Source organism: Vanessa atalanta, chromosome 25 (assembly GCF_905147765.1).
Source record: "Vanessa atalanta chromosome 25, ilVanAtal1.2, whole genome shotgun sequence".
NCBI classification, from domain to species: Eukaryota; Metazoa; Arthropoda; class Insecta; order Lepidoptera; family Nymphalidae; genus Vanessa; species Vanessa atalanta.
The window spans coordinates 4,604,419-4,622,690 of record NC_061895.1 but is presented as its reverse complement, the minus strand read 5'-3'; the positions used below and the strand labels follow the sequence as shown (position 1 = coordinate 4,622,690).

General features: G+C 32.3%; 1 protein-coding gene across 1 annotated transcript in view; it reads left to right on the top strand.

Moving 5' to 3' along the window:
- Positions 1-18,272, top strand: part of LOC125073665 (plastin-2) — a 50,155-nt gene that overhangs the window by 25,770 nt on the left and 6,113 nt on the right. The window contains exons 2-7 of the mRNA XM_047684597.1: positions 12,292-12,378; positions 13,438-13,581; positions 14,907-14,988; positions 16,831-16,984; positions 17,545-17,708; positions 18,024-18,133. Coding sequence (XP_047540553.1) covers positions 12,292-12,378; positions 13,438-13,581; positions 14,907-14,988; positions 16,831-16,984; positions 17,545-17,708; positions 18,024-18,133 — 741 coding nt within the window. The remainder of the gene's footprint in view (positions 1-12,291; positions 12,379-13,437; positions 13,582-14,906; positions 14,989-16,830; positions 16,985-17,544; positions 17,709-18,023; positions 18,134-18,272) is intronic.

Genomic DNA, 18,272 nt, shown 5'->3' with positions numbered 1-18,272 from the left:
TGCGATTATTTAATTCGTACGGGTATACATATACGGGATAATTACTATTATATTATCGTTATTTTTTTTTATTTATTTTTTTTTTTCTCATTTATAACCAGTTCCCGCGTGTGTGGGGCAGGTGTTAAGTGTACATTTTTGTACAACTGACAATTGGAATGCAAAATTTCACGATGATCGGTTGAGCAGTTAAGATGTTAAAGCGTAACAAACACACTTTCTCATTTATAAAATTAGAATAAGGATTCTATAATCCAATTCCATGCAAATTCACCAAAATATTATTAAAGTAGATACTATTGTTTATACAGTCAAACTTCGATACCAAAAACCTGAAATGGACTAAAAAAGATTCGTAGTACCTAGTTATTCGTTTGAATGAGAATGAAGTTTGTTATATATAAGCTTGGTCATTAACAATAATTATTTTTAAATGATACTGCTAAGTTATTATTCTGCAATGATTGAAATTCGTTATAAACGAATAACATTACGAAAAAACTATTCGTAATGTTATCTTGTATTAACTTTCGAGACTTCTTGAGAATTTGAATTTGTTAAATCGCAGATTTTTTTGTTAAGGTTCCTTATGTTATTCTGTTTAAGCATTACGAATTCGTCATAAAGGTGATCGGTGTGGAGATAGCTTAACTCTTTGTTCTTTTATATTCTATCTATTTCAATCTATATTATTTATTTTTACTTAATACATGTTATTTACACAGCTCTTCCTCACGCGGCTCTCTCTGGAGTCGAAGCGAATTTGGTCTCTCAAGTATCTGCATCCGTAATGGACCTTCGATCAGTATGTGTGTTCATTATGATCAAACTAAAATTAAAAAAAATATCGGTTTAGTTAATTAAGGGCAAAGATGCTTATCTGTAAATAACATTTTTATTAAAATAATACCTATATTTATCTATAAAAACTCCAACAAATTATGCATAAAATCCAACATTTTATTGAGCAATCAATCTTGATATTTGATACTGTAAATATATTTATATATCAAAACAATAGTTTCAACAAATCATTTCTGGTATTGGATAAGCATAATTCAAAGCCATTGACGTATTGGGTCAATGGTCTCTAATCGAATTAGCATCGGCTGGGGTCCTTGACCTGACAGAGCGAAGCGACAGACAGTTAAAGGATACAAAAAAAAATCTCGTGTAAAATCGATACTAAAAATGCAATTTTCTTATGTGGCAAGTTTTGAACTTCAATATAATTATTAATTTTAAAATTGAAAGCGTCTCGGCTTTTTAAATCATAGTACAGAGATTGTCTGTGGTACCTTTGTTCACTAAGATTGATATACTTTTATTTAGAACGATGAAATCAATTTAATATTCTTAATAGGTCAATTTATACAAGTGAGTCTAGCAATATGTGCGTCGTAATTTAAATCGTGACCCTTTGAGCTATTTATTGTCTTACCAACTTCTAGATGAAGTATAAACATAGATTATACATACAATATGTACATGAATATTGCAATAGGTATAATCTCTTCTGTTATATTTATAATTGATTGACTTATGTTCGTATATGTACATGTAAATCTTTTTAATAATATTTATTTAAATTTAATTCATAAAAAATATAAGCTAAAGTAACTTACACATTATAAAATAACAACGTAAATAGTCGTAGTAGAAAGGGTTGGTAATCGGAGCACCAGATAGTAAGTTCAACCGTTCATAGACATTAGCAAAATTTAATGCTTATAGTAAAACCTCTTTTCGTCTCCAATGTGCCACCAACCTATATATCTAACAATATTATATGTTTGTATTTATTTGGCTTACTCGTCCTTGAAAACTAAAACTTGTCCTAAACAGTGTCGTACTAGTCTTAAAAACAATACATTCAGCTGATTAGCAACTAGCGATAATAACTTCTATGATACAAGAAATATAGTTCAAAATTAAATAAACCGTGACGAATAATGTTGGTATTTTTGGTAGAACGTTTGGTTAGTGGGTGGTACCCGTCTAAGCTGGCCTACAGAAATCCCTATCAAATTTATTGCGACAATAATTCGCATTGTATATTAAAATAATTATAAATGTACAAAGGAGTTTGCAAATAATATATATTTTTAAATAAACCGAAACGTTCCAAATTCAAAGACGGACATAGATAACAAAGACTGAAAATTGAATTTCTCGTTATCAAACGACAAACAAATTAATTAATGCTATTTCCGTGTCGAGATTAGAAGTTGTATTGAATTATTATAATCTTAGTGATTATATATTGTTTGTTTTATACTAATCGTTATTATGTACGTGACATTATATTTTTAAATATTAAAAACATTTCGATTTTAATAAGAGGAATCATAGAAGATATCTATCTTAAGATTACAGTGTTAGAAATTTAAATCTTTTTAATGCGCGTGTTAAATTTCTTATTATTTGAGCACCTTCTTACTACCTCACTGATGAGCAAGTTTATGTGGCAAAAGTCATATAAATTTTGATTTTAATTGAAATACAGTACCAGTCTATAAATGTGTAGCACCTGGGCAAGGGATATACTTGAAGAGAATACTTGCACGATACACGCTGCACGCTGGTAGATACACTTGTGGCAGATTTTCATTATAAACAAGCAATGAACCCATAACCTTAGGCTAAAATTCGCGTGTTCTAGTTACTGGGCCATAGTTCGGGATTTATTAAGCTTGTAAATAATTGCTCTATTATATTTTGGAAGCAAAAACTCCGAACTCACAATATCTTAATTAGTGGTTCGAAATCATTCATGAATATTCCGGGCCGCATTTCACGCGTTCCGAAAACGAAACAAAAACGGTCATAACATGTTAAATACATAACACATTTATATTATGTAAACAAGATATGTCCTCGAATGAATCATATATAAGATATGAGTCATTCGTTCTTATTATAGTGTAATTTTTATAAGACTATGAGGAATAACCGCATACTTCATTGTAATGGAACGGGAATTATGTTTGTCCCTATTTGGGCCTATTTGGTTTGGTATTTCCTTTGTGTTACCGATTACTGGCTTGTTAGTATTAGAATGTTGAATTAATTAATAATTTATTATATGTTTTAATATACATTAAATGGTCACGTAGCTAACATACGATATGAAAATACAGTTTGGATGATTCGATTTTTTTTAGAAAGAGAACAAAAGTCACGAAGACAAGTATGAGAAAGAGATAGCGAGATTGTTAATTATTACCAAAAAGAGAAGCCTGTAGTTGCCTTAAAAAGTTGAAATTTTCTTTTTTCTCGTTTAATTGTCACAATAGTATTTATGCAATTTTTAATCGATCGATTTTTTTCTTGAACATAATTTGAGTTTGATATATCGCCTTCATTTCAGCTAGATTTTTTAATAATACCAACATGTGCAGCTTCGTCAAGACTCTATATGAAGATCTACCAGTTACTCTGTAACCTAGCAATACCCACTTTTTTGCCGTATTCCGGTTTAAACCAGTATAAGCTCGATTCATTATTTATAAGCGTAAGAAATTTTAGATCGTATTGTAAGCATCATAATATACCTTTATAGCTCCAATCGACACATACTTATGATTTTGCTGACATGGCGAAATATCTACCCAAAATAAATAAATAACAAATTGTCGCCCGCAAATTCACTCGTGTGAGGGGTTGGTCGTCAAGTTGTAGGCTTTAAAAAAGTAGCCTACATCCTTCCTTCAAGTATCCTTGATGTTCAAGCTTCCTTCATACCAAACGACATCAAATTCGATTCAGTGGTTTGACCTTGAAATAGTAACAACAGATAGAGTTAGTTTCGCATATATAATATAAGTATAGATTAAATAAACCAAGTAATCTAATAGGAAAATAATACTTTTTATTGAATCAGGACGATTACCTTATATGGTCAAAATTAAGTTACTTAAGTGTTATTAGCGTAAGTGATGTGTAAGTATATGTTACGTTCACGTGCTCTTATGATCTTTGTACGCAGCTGCCACTGGACTCCTGACGCTTTGTTCGTGAGGGCTTAATCATGCGAAAATTGCGTCGCACTTAGCCTCTATTAACAAACTTCAAAGATAAGCGGGTTTTCGCCGCTTGTTTGTGCGAAACACGATAGGACGGTAAATACAACATGAGTGGAAGAGATCAGGCGCAAAACCAACGGGTTTACTTGCTTTTCGAGCCACGAGAGTGTAAACTGCCAACATCCAAAACTCCTGAAAGCTAATGCCAATGTCTCTACACAAATTATTTTTGTTTTATAGGCACGACCCGAGCTCTCCTTCTTAGCACCGCTAGATTTTACTTGGTGGTAGGACTTTGTGCTAGCCCGTTTGGGTAGGGTTTAAAAAATGAAAAAAAAATATATCCCGCTGAGTTTCTTTCGCCGGTTCTTCTCAGGTCCGAGGTGCTAAATTCCGAACCGGTGGTAGATTTTTGACAATCAATAAGCAAGTGCAAACACTTCTATATTGAATAAAGATTTTTGACTTTGACTTTGACCATCCACTCAGATATTCTACCGCCAAAGTACCAACCTAGTATTTTTTTGTTTTTGATGGGTGAGGACAAGGGACATAACATCTTAGTTTCCAACATTGGCGATGTAAGGAATGGTTTTTATTTTCTATAGCGTCATTGTCTATTAGCGGTGGTAACCACTAAAATCTGAACAAAAAAGATCTGCCTTATATGCTACTAACATTAATTCAGTAATTAGAAGTGAAATATCCGTAACACCACACATATAACCACATATATAGCGAACGAACATGTTGTCTATCTGATATTGACCTTAAAAGCTGAACGGTCCACGTCCGGCGGTTTTAATAGGTCAGCGTACTTTTCAATTACACTGATATCGGACGAAGGTTATCGTGTCTCCAATAATTGCAATGATAATATTAATCTATATGTTGGTTATTCTCTGTATCATAGTACAGTTTAAATATATTACAGTATTCATTAATTATTCCATATTTGTATATTTTTATTTATATTTATATATAGACTGAGATAGCCCAGTGGATAGAACATGACGATTGTGGGTTCAACCAGTCAAGTACTGAGTTTCATGTGCTTAATTTAAATTTATAATTAATTTCAATGACGCAATGGTTTAGGGAGCGCCTAGCGATGTAAAAAGTCTCAGAATTTGCGACTGATCGACAATTGAGATCCTGACCCTTTGGGCTATTGTCGTACCCGCTAACACAAGTGATATGCTTAAAAGGAGGGGTAAATAGGAATTTTAGTAATTCCTTATTTAATATCGTGAGGAAATGATGTGTTGTGCATCGTGGTGGGATTAGGTCCAAACCTTCTCTTCGAAGAGAGAGGAGGTCGTAGCCCAGGAGTGAAATTACAGGCTGTTACTTGAAGGGAATAAATAGTATTCTAATTAATGTTCTCAAACCACGCCTCGTTCGTGTATAGCTATATATATCAAGTGGTTTGTGTGTTATGCGGGTACATACAATTAGGCTTACGTATTATAGAATTATCCTTGACACTTTTTTAAAATTACTAATTATTGTTAAATTAAAATTGTTACATAGATATTTAAGATTGTCGCTTAATATAAAAATTTCTGTACTTCGACTTATCAACATTAAAAAATGTGTCACGACTAAAACCTTTTTTCGTGCATAACGTCACTCAAACGTGACAAGTAAATCGTTGCCCTAATGTTAGACCTTAATTTAAACTTTAACTATTCACGTAAGTACTTGGAAAATCCGAAATAAATAATATATATTTATATAAATATCTAGCTGCCTGTCCCGACTTCGTACTGTGTTTTTTTTTATTATAATTTTTAGGTAAAAAAAACAGTATTGGATCTGATTACAACTCTGGCTGCAATCTAAATTATCCACTCTTTTTTATGGTATAGGTAGGTGGATGAACAATTGGGCCACCTGATGTTAAGTGGTCACCACCACCTATAGACAATGGCACTGTAAGAAACATAACCATTCCCTACATCACTAATTCGTCACCAACCTTAGGTACTAAGTTGTTACGTCCTTTGTTCTTGTAGTACACTGGCTTACTCATCCTTGGAAACGGAACACAACAACACTGGGTAGGTACTGTTGTTTGGCGGTAGAATATCTGATCAGTGGGTGGTACCTACCCAGACGGGCTCGCCCAAAGCCCTACCACCAAGTAAACTCATACCGGATCCAGTCTAAATAGTCAAAGTTCAGTGACATACACACCTAGAAAAATTATACGCATAAATATAATACATTTGAAACCTATGTATGTCTTTAAAACAACATAGTTATTTCTAAATTAACGCGTACTTTAACTGCTTAACGACGTTGCATTCGTTATTCAGTTATGCAACGTTATTCACGTTAATATAACAAGTGTATGTTGTATGTCTGTTTAACTAGCTACAAATGGTTGACCTTGTTACCATATTTCGAGCAAACGGAGCGCAACTTCTTTAATAAAACATTACTCGTCATACTGTCGTACTAAACTGAATTGTATAGAATATTTCTTTAAAACATTTTATTATTAAACATATTTATTTATCGTTTCTATTATTCGTTATCGTAATAAAATAATTAACTACAATATTGAATATTCATAATTCCAAATATTCGTGTCGTATGTCAAATTATGATCTTGTCCCATTTGCTCTTGAAACACTTGGACCTTGGAGTAGTAGTGCAAAAAGCTTTATTAAAAGTATAACATCTCGCCTTTATTGCCTCCACTGGTGACAGAAGGGTTGGTGTTTTGTCCAGAGAATCGGTATTGCGATTCAACGGGATAATGCTGCTAGCATTCTAGCCACCATTCCACGCAATTACTATAGTTACAGACTACTTTTCATTAATATTTGTATATTTTTAAGGTCGTAATGTTAATAATACTTTTTTATATAAATACTAACAACAAAATTGTAGAAAGTATAGTAATAAAACCGTACAACACCTGGGGACTTAAATGCTATTCATTTATGAAGGCACGCCCCTACACGTTATCGAATTAATTATCGATGTTTTTAATTAAATTAACTTAATAAATATAGTCTTATTATTGCTCTTATTCAAGTCTCACACACACCAAGACATTACAAGATAATTTGGTGTGTGTGAGAGCATGAGCATAACTTAGGCAAGTTTATACACTTATGAACAAATCTATTTGTTACTAGATTACAATTTAAATTCAATTTGATCTATCTCGCCGTTTACACATAGAGACATACACAAAAAATCCATATGTGTCATCCAGAACTTATTATGTATTTAAAACACCATGTTGCTTCACTTTGAATAGTCATATTACGTAATATCAAATTAAATGTAAAGCTATTAATTAAACTAATCATCATAGGTTTGTTGATGAAATACAATTCAATTTATTTTTTATCCTGCATGAAAACGCATCAAGAAGAAATAGGATTGTTAAACTAAAAAACATGTATTAGGATCTAGGAACAATTGGTTCGTACCTGATGAAATCACACGTTCATAAACAATGTACGATTACTTCACGTGTAACAGAGGTAAAATAACTACTATTAAATATTATTAAGTCTATAACGAGCAAACTACCACCATCATTAGCGTAACTTGGCTGGTCATGGTACTGAGAAAGAATATAGTTCTCCAGTTTTGTAAAATAATTCTTGACTCCATACAACTATGTGTATTGGTAACGTGAAATACGTCTCGTAAAGAATTAGCCCAGAAAGAAAAGCCCAGCAGTGGGAAATCTACAGGCTGCTAATGTATAATTCTAATGCTATGTATAATAGTGCTAGTTTAAATTGAACAGAAATTACTATGATGTCCTTAAAGATTTCCGATATGGCGTCCAGTCTCAAGGTCGCCCTAGCTACGCAGGACATATATCCATTTAGAGTTGTGTGCGCAATTTCAAGTGTACTCTCATTTCCCTCTCTCAATCTGATACGACCGGGAAGGAGTCGAGCTGAGCACCAACAGGCTTTACGTGATGCACGGCAGGTTAAACACTGGCTCCGGGTAGTGATAATTCGAATTAAATAAGACTAACGATACTGTTTAGTATTTCCGACATTCAGATAAATTCCTTAGACTTAGGCGAGGTCCGTCGTTGACATACGGGACCTCTGGAATAGATTATTTTGAACACATATATGTGCTAATTTTTGTTTTTTTAGGAATCAGTCTTAATCACTTGAAACACTTGGTTTAATGAAAATTGAGCACAATTATATATTTTTCAATGAACCATTCTTATTCTAAAGCAATAAAAAATGTGTTCGAAAGTGGCATTAGTCTGAAAAGCTTACGATTATTATAAGAAATTGCTAATTTGTTATAATAAAAAACTTCAAATAATCCTAGTTATGATGAGTCATAATTATTTCTGAAATTTTTTAAAATGCAATTAAAAGTAAGTTTAGGGGCACATGGTCGAGATTTTCTAAGACCATATCACCTTAATTTCATTTATACACTTGGATGAACGAATTGTCCGATACACCGAAATCAGTAGACAGGACATCATCAATATACTATATATGACGTCTCGATTGTATAACACACAATAAATCGTACATAACACTGATGATTAATCCACGTTACGCCGATATATTAATAAATAAACATGTTATTGTTCAATTGTCACTCAGAATCAATGGATTTTTATTACGTCTTTTTATATGAATGTTTAAATACACGAATGTTATACATAAATTCTCGAACATTCCGTTATATTAACGTTGTAATTGGTTACGTAATGTAAGGTCGCTTAGCTTGGTGATAGCTGGTGGATCGATCCTGGTCACAAGCTTTATGCTTAATTGGTTAAACTAGGAATTATTATTGGTTTTAGTAGAATTTCTATTTTTCATAAAATGTTTTATTTAAATAGAGTGTCGCACTTAAAACAAAATGAAAACGAACTAGCCAATTTTTTTTATCTTGGTATACGTGATAGCTTTTGACACTCCCCAAAAGTCAAACTGTTTAACTAGTGTGCGTGTACTTACAGACAAATTGATGGTCACAAGTTTTCGACGCGTTCTCAGCTTTAACGGTATATAAGACATATAAATAATCAAAGATTTAAACAATGTTTTCCTCGTTAACACGATGTTTTCCTTCAATGCCGAGCACGAGATGAATTATAAACATATAGGAATATCCACAGTAATTTTTGCGGCATCAATGTGTATAAGTGGTGGTGACCACATACAATCAAACGGGCTATTTGCCCATCCACCTACCAATATTGTTAAAGTAAAAACAGTAATCGTCGGCTAAGCTAACCTTACTTAACTAGTTGGGCTCAATATAAAGATATATAGCAAATTATGCTTAGCAATGTAATGTGGCATAGTAGTATCTTTTGGTCATAAATGTATGTAAGGGTTGATCACGGTTTATATCGTCCAATCATCGCTTATTACACGAACAAATGCGGTTCGCGATACAGCCGTTCTATCCATATTTTGTAAAAGACTACAGTTTCAAATGACGTCACTTCAGAGAAGATTTATTTTTTATAATGCTAATTTTCCCAATAATCACAATTTATCCGTATTACCTCATCAGTATTTATGTAAAAAAATTAAATTGTTTACAATAAAACATTGAACACACAACAATAGTCTCGTTTGCATGCAAACATAAATATAGTTTCCGAATATAGTGAGGTTTCCTTGATAAAAACGCTTAATGGCGCCAAAATAAAACTGCATAAGTGTTCTCATTACCATAAATATTAAACAAGACTTGAACGAATACGGTATAACAAGGTCCAAAAAATATTCCTTTCAATTTATCTTCAGTCTCGGCTAATATTTTTATTGATATTTAACTACCCGTTCTACTACGACTTCCGATTATATTGAAAAATAAACCACCGTTTTTTTTTTCTAGGAACCTTGCGAAATTGCGCCGAATTACCAATTCGAACTCACCAGTTTCAATTCAATCGGATAAATGAAGCTACTTATTTCATATTTAACTCAATATATTGTAAATTCTATTTTTTTTTTAGCATTAGCACCTGTAAATTTCGCACTGCTGGGCTAAAGGCCTCCTCTCCCTTTGAGGAGAATGTTTGGCGGCTTTGCTCACGTTTTAGGGGTTGGTCGTCATGTATTAGGCATAAAAAGTAGCCTATATCCTTTCTTGGAATTCAAGCTTTACCTATACCAAATTTTACAAACTCGATTCGGTAGTTTGGGTGCGAAAGAAAAACAGTGGCGCAATTACGGCTATGGACCAATGCAGTAGCATAATACTCCACAATACTGATATATCGAATGCAACAATTATCAATCCACAACAAATATTTGATAGCAACAGTTGCTATGCTATAAACGTAATAGCACCAATGATAGACAGACAGATTTGAGTTACTGTTACACTTAAATACTAGTATAGGTTCTATTACGTATTTATAATTCTTTATGCTATTAATAAATCAATTATTTAAACATTATTCCTTACAGTTTTATGCAATTATACGCGTATAATATCGAAGGTAAACAATTTACTGTAAATGTACCAATATATTGATTTATACAAAGAAAGATTTATTGACACTCTTGACAAGTCAGCTGTTTGCTTAATTAAGTAAATGAATTGAATTCGTTCCAATTTGTTATGACCTTGTTATAGTAATGAATATATCTATTGTAGATAATAATAGGAATAAAAATAAAGTGCTTAGTTAATGTATTGTTTGTGTTGGTATTTACACTTACCATTATTTATTTTTTGATATAGAAACGCTATTGTTTTGTAAAATGTATTTTTTTTTAAAGTCATTCTGTATCCTAGACTCGAGTTCATGCTTTGCTGGTTTCCTTGTGTTATTTTTTTTTTAATTTTTATTTTCACTAATTGTTTTAATAACCTACATGACATCTAAGGTTACCTTAGTTACTATTGGCTTTCGTATATAAATTAATACTTTTTTTACCGGTTAGTGCGTATGCGCCTAATCTCACAAGAGCGATTATTAAAGCGGTGACAATACAATCAAAACTTATTCTCTAAAAAAGATTTTTATACTATATTTTTTTATATATATTTATTACATATATTTGATTTTCGGGCGATAGCATTTGACAATGGCAAAATTTTACGTCGCTATTAACATTAAAGGTAACATGGTTTGATATTCAGTATGTTAATGTCAAAAGGTCAAAGACACGGTAAAGGCTGCTCAGTTATCCAAACAAAGCCTCTGAAAAACCTTATTTACTACCATGGCAGTGTATATAGTGCAAATATGTAGATAATAAGAATAAGTTACCTTTCGGCGGGGAGCCCTTTACATATCAAATAGATTTTTAGGAGTTATTACATTTTTTATATATCATTGCGGATTAAGGATGCTGTTAAATAAATATTGGAATGGTCCTGTCTCTTTCTTTTATATGTGGTTAAAAAGAATAGCACTGCATAATACTACGTAATTGCGTATTCAGGTATTAAAAAAGACGACGTTAACTCCGTTTTTTGAATATTGAATCCTTTTATTTTTAAATGTTCATTTCTTTTAGCTCAGAATTTTGCGTTAAAGGAAAGGCTTACGGAATGAAGTAGGTAGTTTCTTATGAACGTAAGGGAACTCCACGAAACGCAATTTTCAAATAAATTTATCGATTTACGAATCGCACGCCATCGAGACCCAGGGACACGACGATATCATCATATTAGTGGATTAAGTCTGCGTACTTTCACGACTTAAATATAAAACAGATAATATATGTAAACCTGTATCGCAAATTAGTCTGTCTATTGGATAAAATTGAATACCTAACAGTTCACTAGTTCCTATTTATTTTATGTAATATACAAATAATATACAATAATATAAAATTGATGCACGTCACTTATGTAATAATATTAGTTATATACGAAAACCCTTACTTTATTTATATCTCTAAATAGAATGTCGCATTACAAAAGGATTAACACAAACGTGCCAACTTTATTATCTTGGTGTGCGTGATAGATACGCTTGACAACGTCACACTACTTTACAAGTGTGCTTGTATGTAGTGGCCGCTATTTTTCCGACGCGATCTTAGCTTTGACATACAAATAATCTAAGCTAAACCTACTCCGCCGCGTCTTCTCGTATAGTTTTATTTATAAATAGCAGATTTTTTAGTTAGGCATTACAAAATAGAAACGTCTCTTGTATTAGAATTATATCAAATTATTATATACTCGAAGTTATTTATATTAATATAGACAACAATGTTTAATAAATTATTTGAGGTCACATTTTAACAATGAATTTATCTCGTTATAGCTCGACACAAGCGGCAACGGCAGTATTGACTTAAAGGAACTGAAAGATGCGTTAGACAGCGTTGGATACAAAATTCCACATTGGAAGGTGAGTCAATATTATATTTTTACATTACATTAGCAGCCTGTATATTTTCCACTGCTGAGCTAAGGCCTCTTCTCCCTTTGAGGAGAAGGTTTGGAGCATATTCCACCACGTTGCTCCAATGCGGGTTTATGGAATACACATGTGGCAGAATTTCGTTGAAATTAGACACATGCAGGTTTTCTAACGATGTTTTCTTTCAACGCCGAGTACGAGATGAATTATAAACACAAATTAAGCACATAAAATTCAGTGGTGCTTGCCTGGCTTTGAACTTGAAATCATCGGTTGAGATGCGCGTGTTCTAACCACTGGGCCATCTCGGCTTAAAATTATATACATTAAAAAAAGAAACTACAAATAAAGCGTATTATACTGTACAGGGTTATAATAAAGACAGAAGAGCTTGAATTAATTTTCTATATAATCAGCTAAATTTAATTAAAATCCGATAAATTGACTGATAACTAACGTAAAATATATTTATTATATATATATATATATATATATATATATATATATATATATATATATATATATATATATATATATATATATATATATATAAAATTCATATAATTATGCATAGATACTAATAAATAATCAGGTACACAATAAATTAAGTTATTTCGATAAGAACTTATCGCTCCGAAATTCTTTTACAAAATTCAATTGCGATAAGTTTAAATATAGATTTACTAAAAACTATCATTTATAAAAGCCTAGATGGTCCAGTGGATAGAAGAATCATGACTTAAAATACAGCTTCAAATTTAATCGAGGCACGATTGAATTTTAATGTGCTTAATTTGTTTATAATTCATCTCGTGGTCGTGTCGATGGAAAACATCGTGAAGAAATCCAACTGTGACGGATGAGAATCTTGTAAATGTCCATGTGTCTCTCAAGGCTACAGATCTGTTTTAAAGCAGAAGCAGAGAAGACAATACCGCCTACACATAAAATTCCTTAATCCTACTTAGATGTTCACGTGAATATAAATCATTATTATTTTATATAATAATATCACTTCTAAGCTCAGGTTTGTATTTCATATTTCAGGTTCGCTGTATGATCGAAGAGTATTACGATAATGGTGGAAAGAGTGGTCGTGGCGTCAACGGTAGCATGAACGGCGATGCGAGGAAGAATGGCATCTCTCTCACAGAATTCGAAGAACTATGTGCCAATCTCAAAGCACAGCAGGTGAAGTACCTTCCGACGCACATGAATCTTACGTATACAATTAGATTTTTAAGACATTTGCACTGGTGGATTTACCAGCTGGCTGAATAGGCTTAAGCATATTTTCAAGACGACAAATTTAGGGAACAATTTTATTTTGAACAAGCTGTGCCCGCGACTTCGTGCGCGTTTGAATTTAATAAAAAAACGTGACTTTATTATTATTTTACATATAATTCTAAAATAATATCCTAAGCTACTCCTTATTACATCAGCTATCTACCAGTGAAAGTCCCGTCGAAATCGGTTCAGCCGTTTCAGATATTAGCCGGAACAAACAAACAGACAGACAGACAGACAGACAGACAAAAACTGTAAAAAATGTTATTTTGGTATATGTACCGTGTATACATACATATGCATTTAGTAAAAATGGGTTATTTTCATATTACAAACAGACACTCCAATTTTATTATATTTATAGATTATGTTTGTAAGAAAAAACAAAAACCAACCGGCCTAATTGAGATTGATACGAACATACAGACAGATAGAGAGCAATTTGTTTTACTCTGTGTTAATATGTTATCGTATTCAATTGTAACCGATTGAATACATTCGTAATCGTCTTAATGTAATGTGTCAATACGAAGCCAGAGAAGTCAATAGCGATAAATTGTTACAAAGGTCATTTATGGGTTAACTAGACGTTAGAACGTATTAAACGACCCTTTATTAGGGATTATTAATAAACCAATTATTCATAAGTAACAAGGATATGCTTATAATAGAATTTAATTAAAGTATTAAATCCTTCTTAGTCGTGAAGTGTAATTTTTTTAGGTAACTACTAAACTGTTTTTATGACTTTAGATCTGTGTTGCATATACTTATCTATACTAATATTATGAATGCGAGATTAATTCTGTCTGTCTGTGTGTCCGACTGTTTATTATGACGATTTCACGCCCCAACTAGTGAACCGAGTTTGATGATATCTGGTATGAAGCAGGCTTGAGGCAGACTATTTTTTTGTTCCTAATACCTGACTATAAAATCTAAAACGCAAGCGCAACCAAGGGTGACAACTAGTCTTCCATATATTATAATACCTTATATTTAAAGTATTCATTTTTGTAAGAAAAAGCAGCATTCAATTATATTTTTCAAATTATATAGGTATGAATTATTATTATTATAAAAATGAATTCCTTGTAAATAAAAATATATTTTTACGTACTTATAAATGTTGGGAACATAGAAATTAAAATCTATATACCATGTACGCAGCTCCGTTTCGGTTGTTTTGTACAACACTTAACAAATACTAACTTTTTTGATTACAGGTCTCCAGTACATTCAAACAGGCGGTCAGTAAAAAGGAGAACCTTGAACACTTGGGCGGCATGAGTGAAGCGTCCAGCGACGGTAAACATACATATGTATATATCTATCTATATATGTCTATATATAGATATATACATATATATTGAAAATTTCTTTACTTTTCACCAACTCATCCATTTCACCAGTCATCCAAATTTATTTACAAAAACATCTACATTTACAATCCATTGATATCCTCCATTGCTTTGGACGTTATATTACAATATATTATTTTATATTGAAACGAAGTTCCTTATCGCGCGTTGTGACAGGGGACTAGACGGAAAAAATTCTCACGAAAAGTGGTAACGACACTGCTTGCTATTGTAAGCTGTGCGCCGTGCGCATTTTTCTCTGTCTGTCTCTCTCTCTCTCTCTCTCTCTCTCTCTTATAGAAAGCAAGCCAGATATTTTCATTTCTATTACGCATTGAACAGTGTGGTGTCGCGACGATTATTTTTGTTGAGTGTATACAGGTTTTTGTACATAATAAATAATAAACAATAATATATTACAAATCCTTCACAAATTAATCGAAAGGAACTTCGTTCCATCCGGGTGTCCCTTGACACCTCTCAACTTTCTTTTTTCTAACTAATAGTCGCCATTCATTGTCATTGAATTATTAAAAAAAAAAAAAATTGAGAAGTTTTAACATCTGTACAAAGTTTTAACTCATTAGGATTTATTCGATGCGTGTCATAGAGTACGTGCGATAAGTAATTTGATTTATTTCATCATTGTCATTCAAATATTTTCATGACGTGCCACTTCTATTAAACACTGGTCTATGTTTACAGTACTAATATGTGTACAAAGAAGTGTCAATTCAAAAACCAATCGATGCGTGACATAGAATTAGTAAAAAAACTAATTTGATGTGTATCATGTATAAATGATAGACATTCACATTAAAATATTTTCATGACGTGCCACTTCTATTAAACATTGATCTATGTTTGCAACGGTGTTGATGCCCTACTAATAAGCGAGTTTATAGCATCAATAATTGATTCCGAATGAAAGCGATTAATCGTTCATGAACAGATGAATGTATTTGAACTGAAGCTAATTCGTTTGGTTTAGAAGATCATTATTAAGTACTTGATCATTTTGTACTTGGTTATTAAGGGGGGGGGGGGGGGGGGGTATTATGTACCCTATGTCATACTTAGACCAGGCTTGAAAACGTAATAATAAACAAATAAACTCACTTTCGCTTGTATAATGTTTGTATGAATACATACAAACATTATATATATAAAGGTTATTTTAATAGGAGACATTGATTTATATTTACATATTAGCCAGCCTACACATAAAAGTTCCTAATTTTTTTTTAATTTAGTCATTGTGAGGACGCTTTCTGGAATCCTGTAGTATAATTGTATGCTTCGGAAATATAATTAGTAATTACGGAATTAAGCAACACCAGTAATATGTTATTGTTTGTGCCTTATGCATGTATGTTATGAATATTTGGTGGTAGAGCTTCGTGCAAGCCCGACTGGGTAAATACCTCCTACTCATAATATATTCCAACGCGAAACAGCAATATTTAATATTGTCGTGTTCCTGTTTGATGTTGTGAGTGAGCCAGTGTAACTACAGGCACAAAGGACTTAACATCTTAGTTCCCAAGATTGTTGACGCGTTGATGATGTGAGGAATGAATATTTCTTACAAAACCAATATCTATGAGAGGTGGTGACCACATACCATCAGGTAGTCCATTTGCAGGTTCGCCTCAATATTTAATAAAAAAAAAAACAGTACCAACGTCTATGAGGTACTGGTGACCATTTCCTATTAGATGCTCATTTATCAAATATTACATTTTAATACGATTATCACATCGATGGCTAATTCTATTTTTTTTTTCAGGTACAACGCACTCAGTTCGTCTCGAAGAACAGATGGCGTTCTCTGGCTGGATAAATAGCAACCTGGAACACGATCCAGACTTAAAACATTTACTGCCTATCGACCCTGAGGGCAAACAGTTGTACGAAAAGCTAAAAGATGGTCTTATTTTATGGTGAGTTCTTAGACTATCGTGTGTGTGTCTTCATAAATACATTCCATAATCATTTTACTCCTTAAACTAGCTATCTGAAGCAAAATAAATACTTGGAATTTTATCCTCGTAGAGTTATAAGAATTTGGAAAATAAACATATCTGTACAAAGAAGTGCCAACTCAAAAACCAATCGATGCGTGAAAAAAAAAAAAAATAGGTCAGGATCGAACGTGTGAATTTAACAAAAATTATCGGTTTTGTTTGTATACCGGTAAATTAAATATCCTTCGAAATAACTGAATGAGTAATCAAATAGATTGTTTTTAAAATTTTAAATACAATATGATTTTTTTAATTTTTTAAATTGTACAGCTTTTAAAAATGTTGTAGTGCTCAATTTAAAAAGGGAAGCTATAATTAATTTTTTGTCCTTGTTTAATAAACAAGTTTATGTTTTAATGTTAACAATATTTTATTCATCTTACAAATTCTAAATTGCGATCTATTGAACTCGCCCATGTATAACTAACGTAAAAGCCACTGGTCTCGAAGATTCTAATGGAGTAAAATGCTTCCAGCAAAGTAATCAACCACTCCTGCCCAGACACAATCGACGAGAGGGCCATCAACAAGAAGAACCTTACTCTCTACACCAAGCATGAGAACCTCACCCTGGCACTGGTCTCGTCCCAGGCTATTGGTTGTAATATTGTTAATATCGATGCCCACGATTTGGCTAAAGGTAAGACTTTATTATAAAGGAATAGAAAGAAAAAAAAATACATTTAAAGCAAAAAATAGAATTGTGATTTAAACAAAAAACAAAAGCCGACACTGTTGTTAGCTAGTTAGCATTTCTTCGTTTCTTAGACAAAGTTAATTAAATATTTCTGTTGTATATGTTACTAATAAAAAGCTGAAAAAGTGAGTAAATCTCCCCTTAAAAATTGGGTAATGGAAAAAAACTAATGCATCGATTTTTCAAAAGCCATTTCTCTGTTTATACTTGGAATATAGTATATTAAGTTGTATATATAATTTCTAATTTATTTTACAGGCAAACCTCATTTGGTGCTCGGCCTTTTATGGCAAATTATTCGTATTGGTCTCTTCAACCAGATCACACTGGAACACTGTCCTGGTCTCACAGAACTGCTCAATGACCAGGTAATAATTTTAATTACTATAGTTAAAAGGCAGCTCTATAAGCCCTATCAAAACGTTATATAGAGATGTTAATAATTATTTAAAATTGTATTTTTTTTTTATCATTTCTTAATCGCACCTTTAATTGTTTATATGTTTA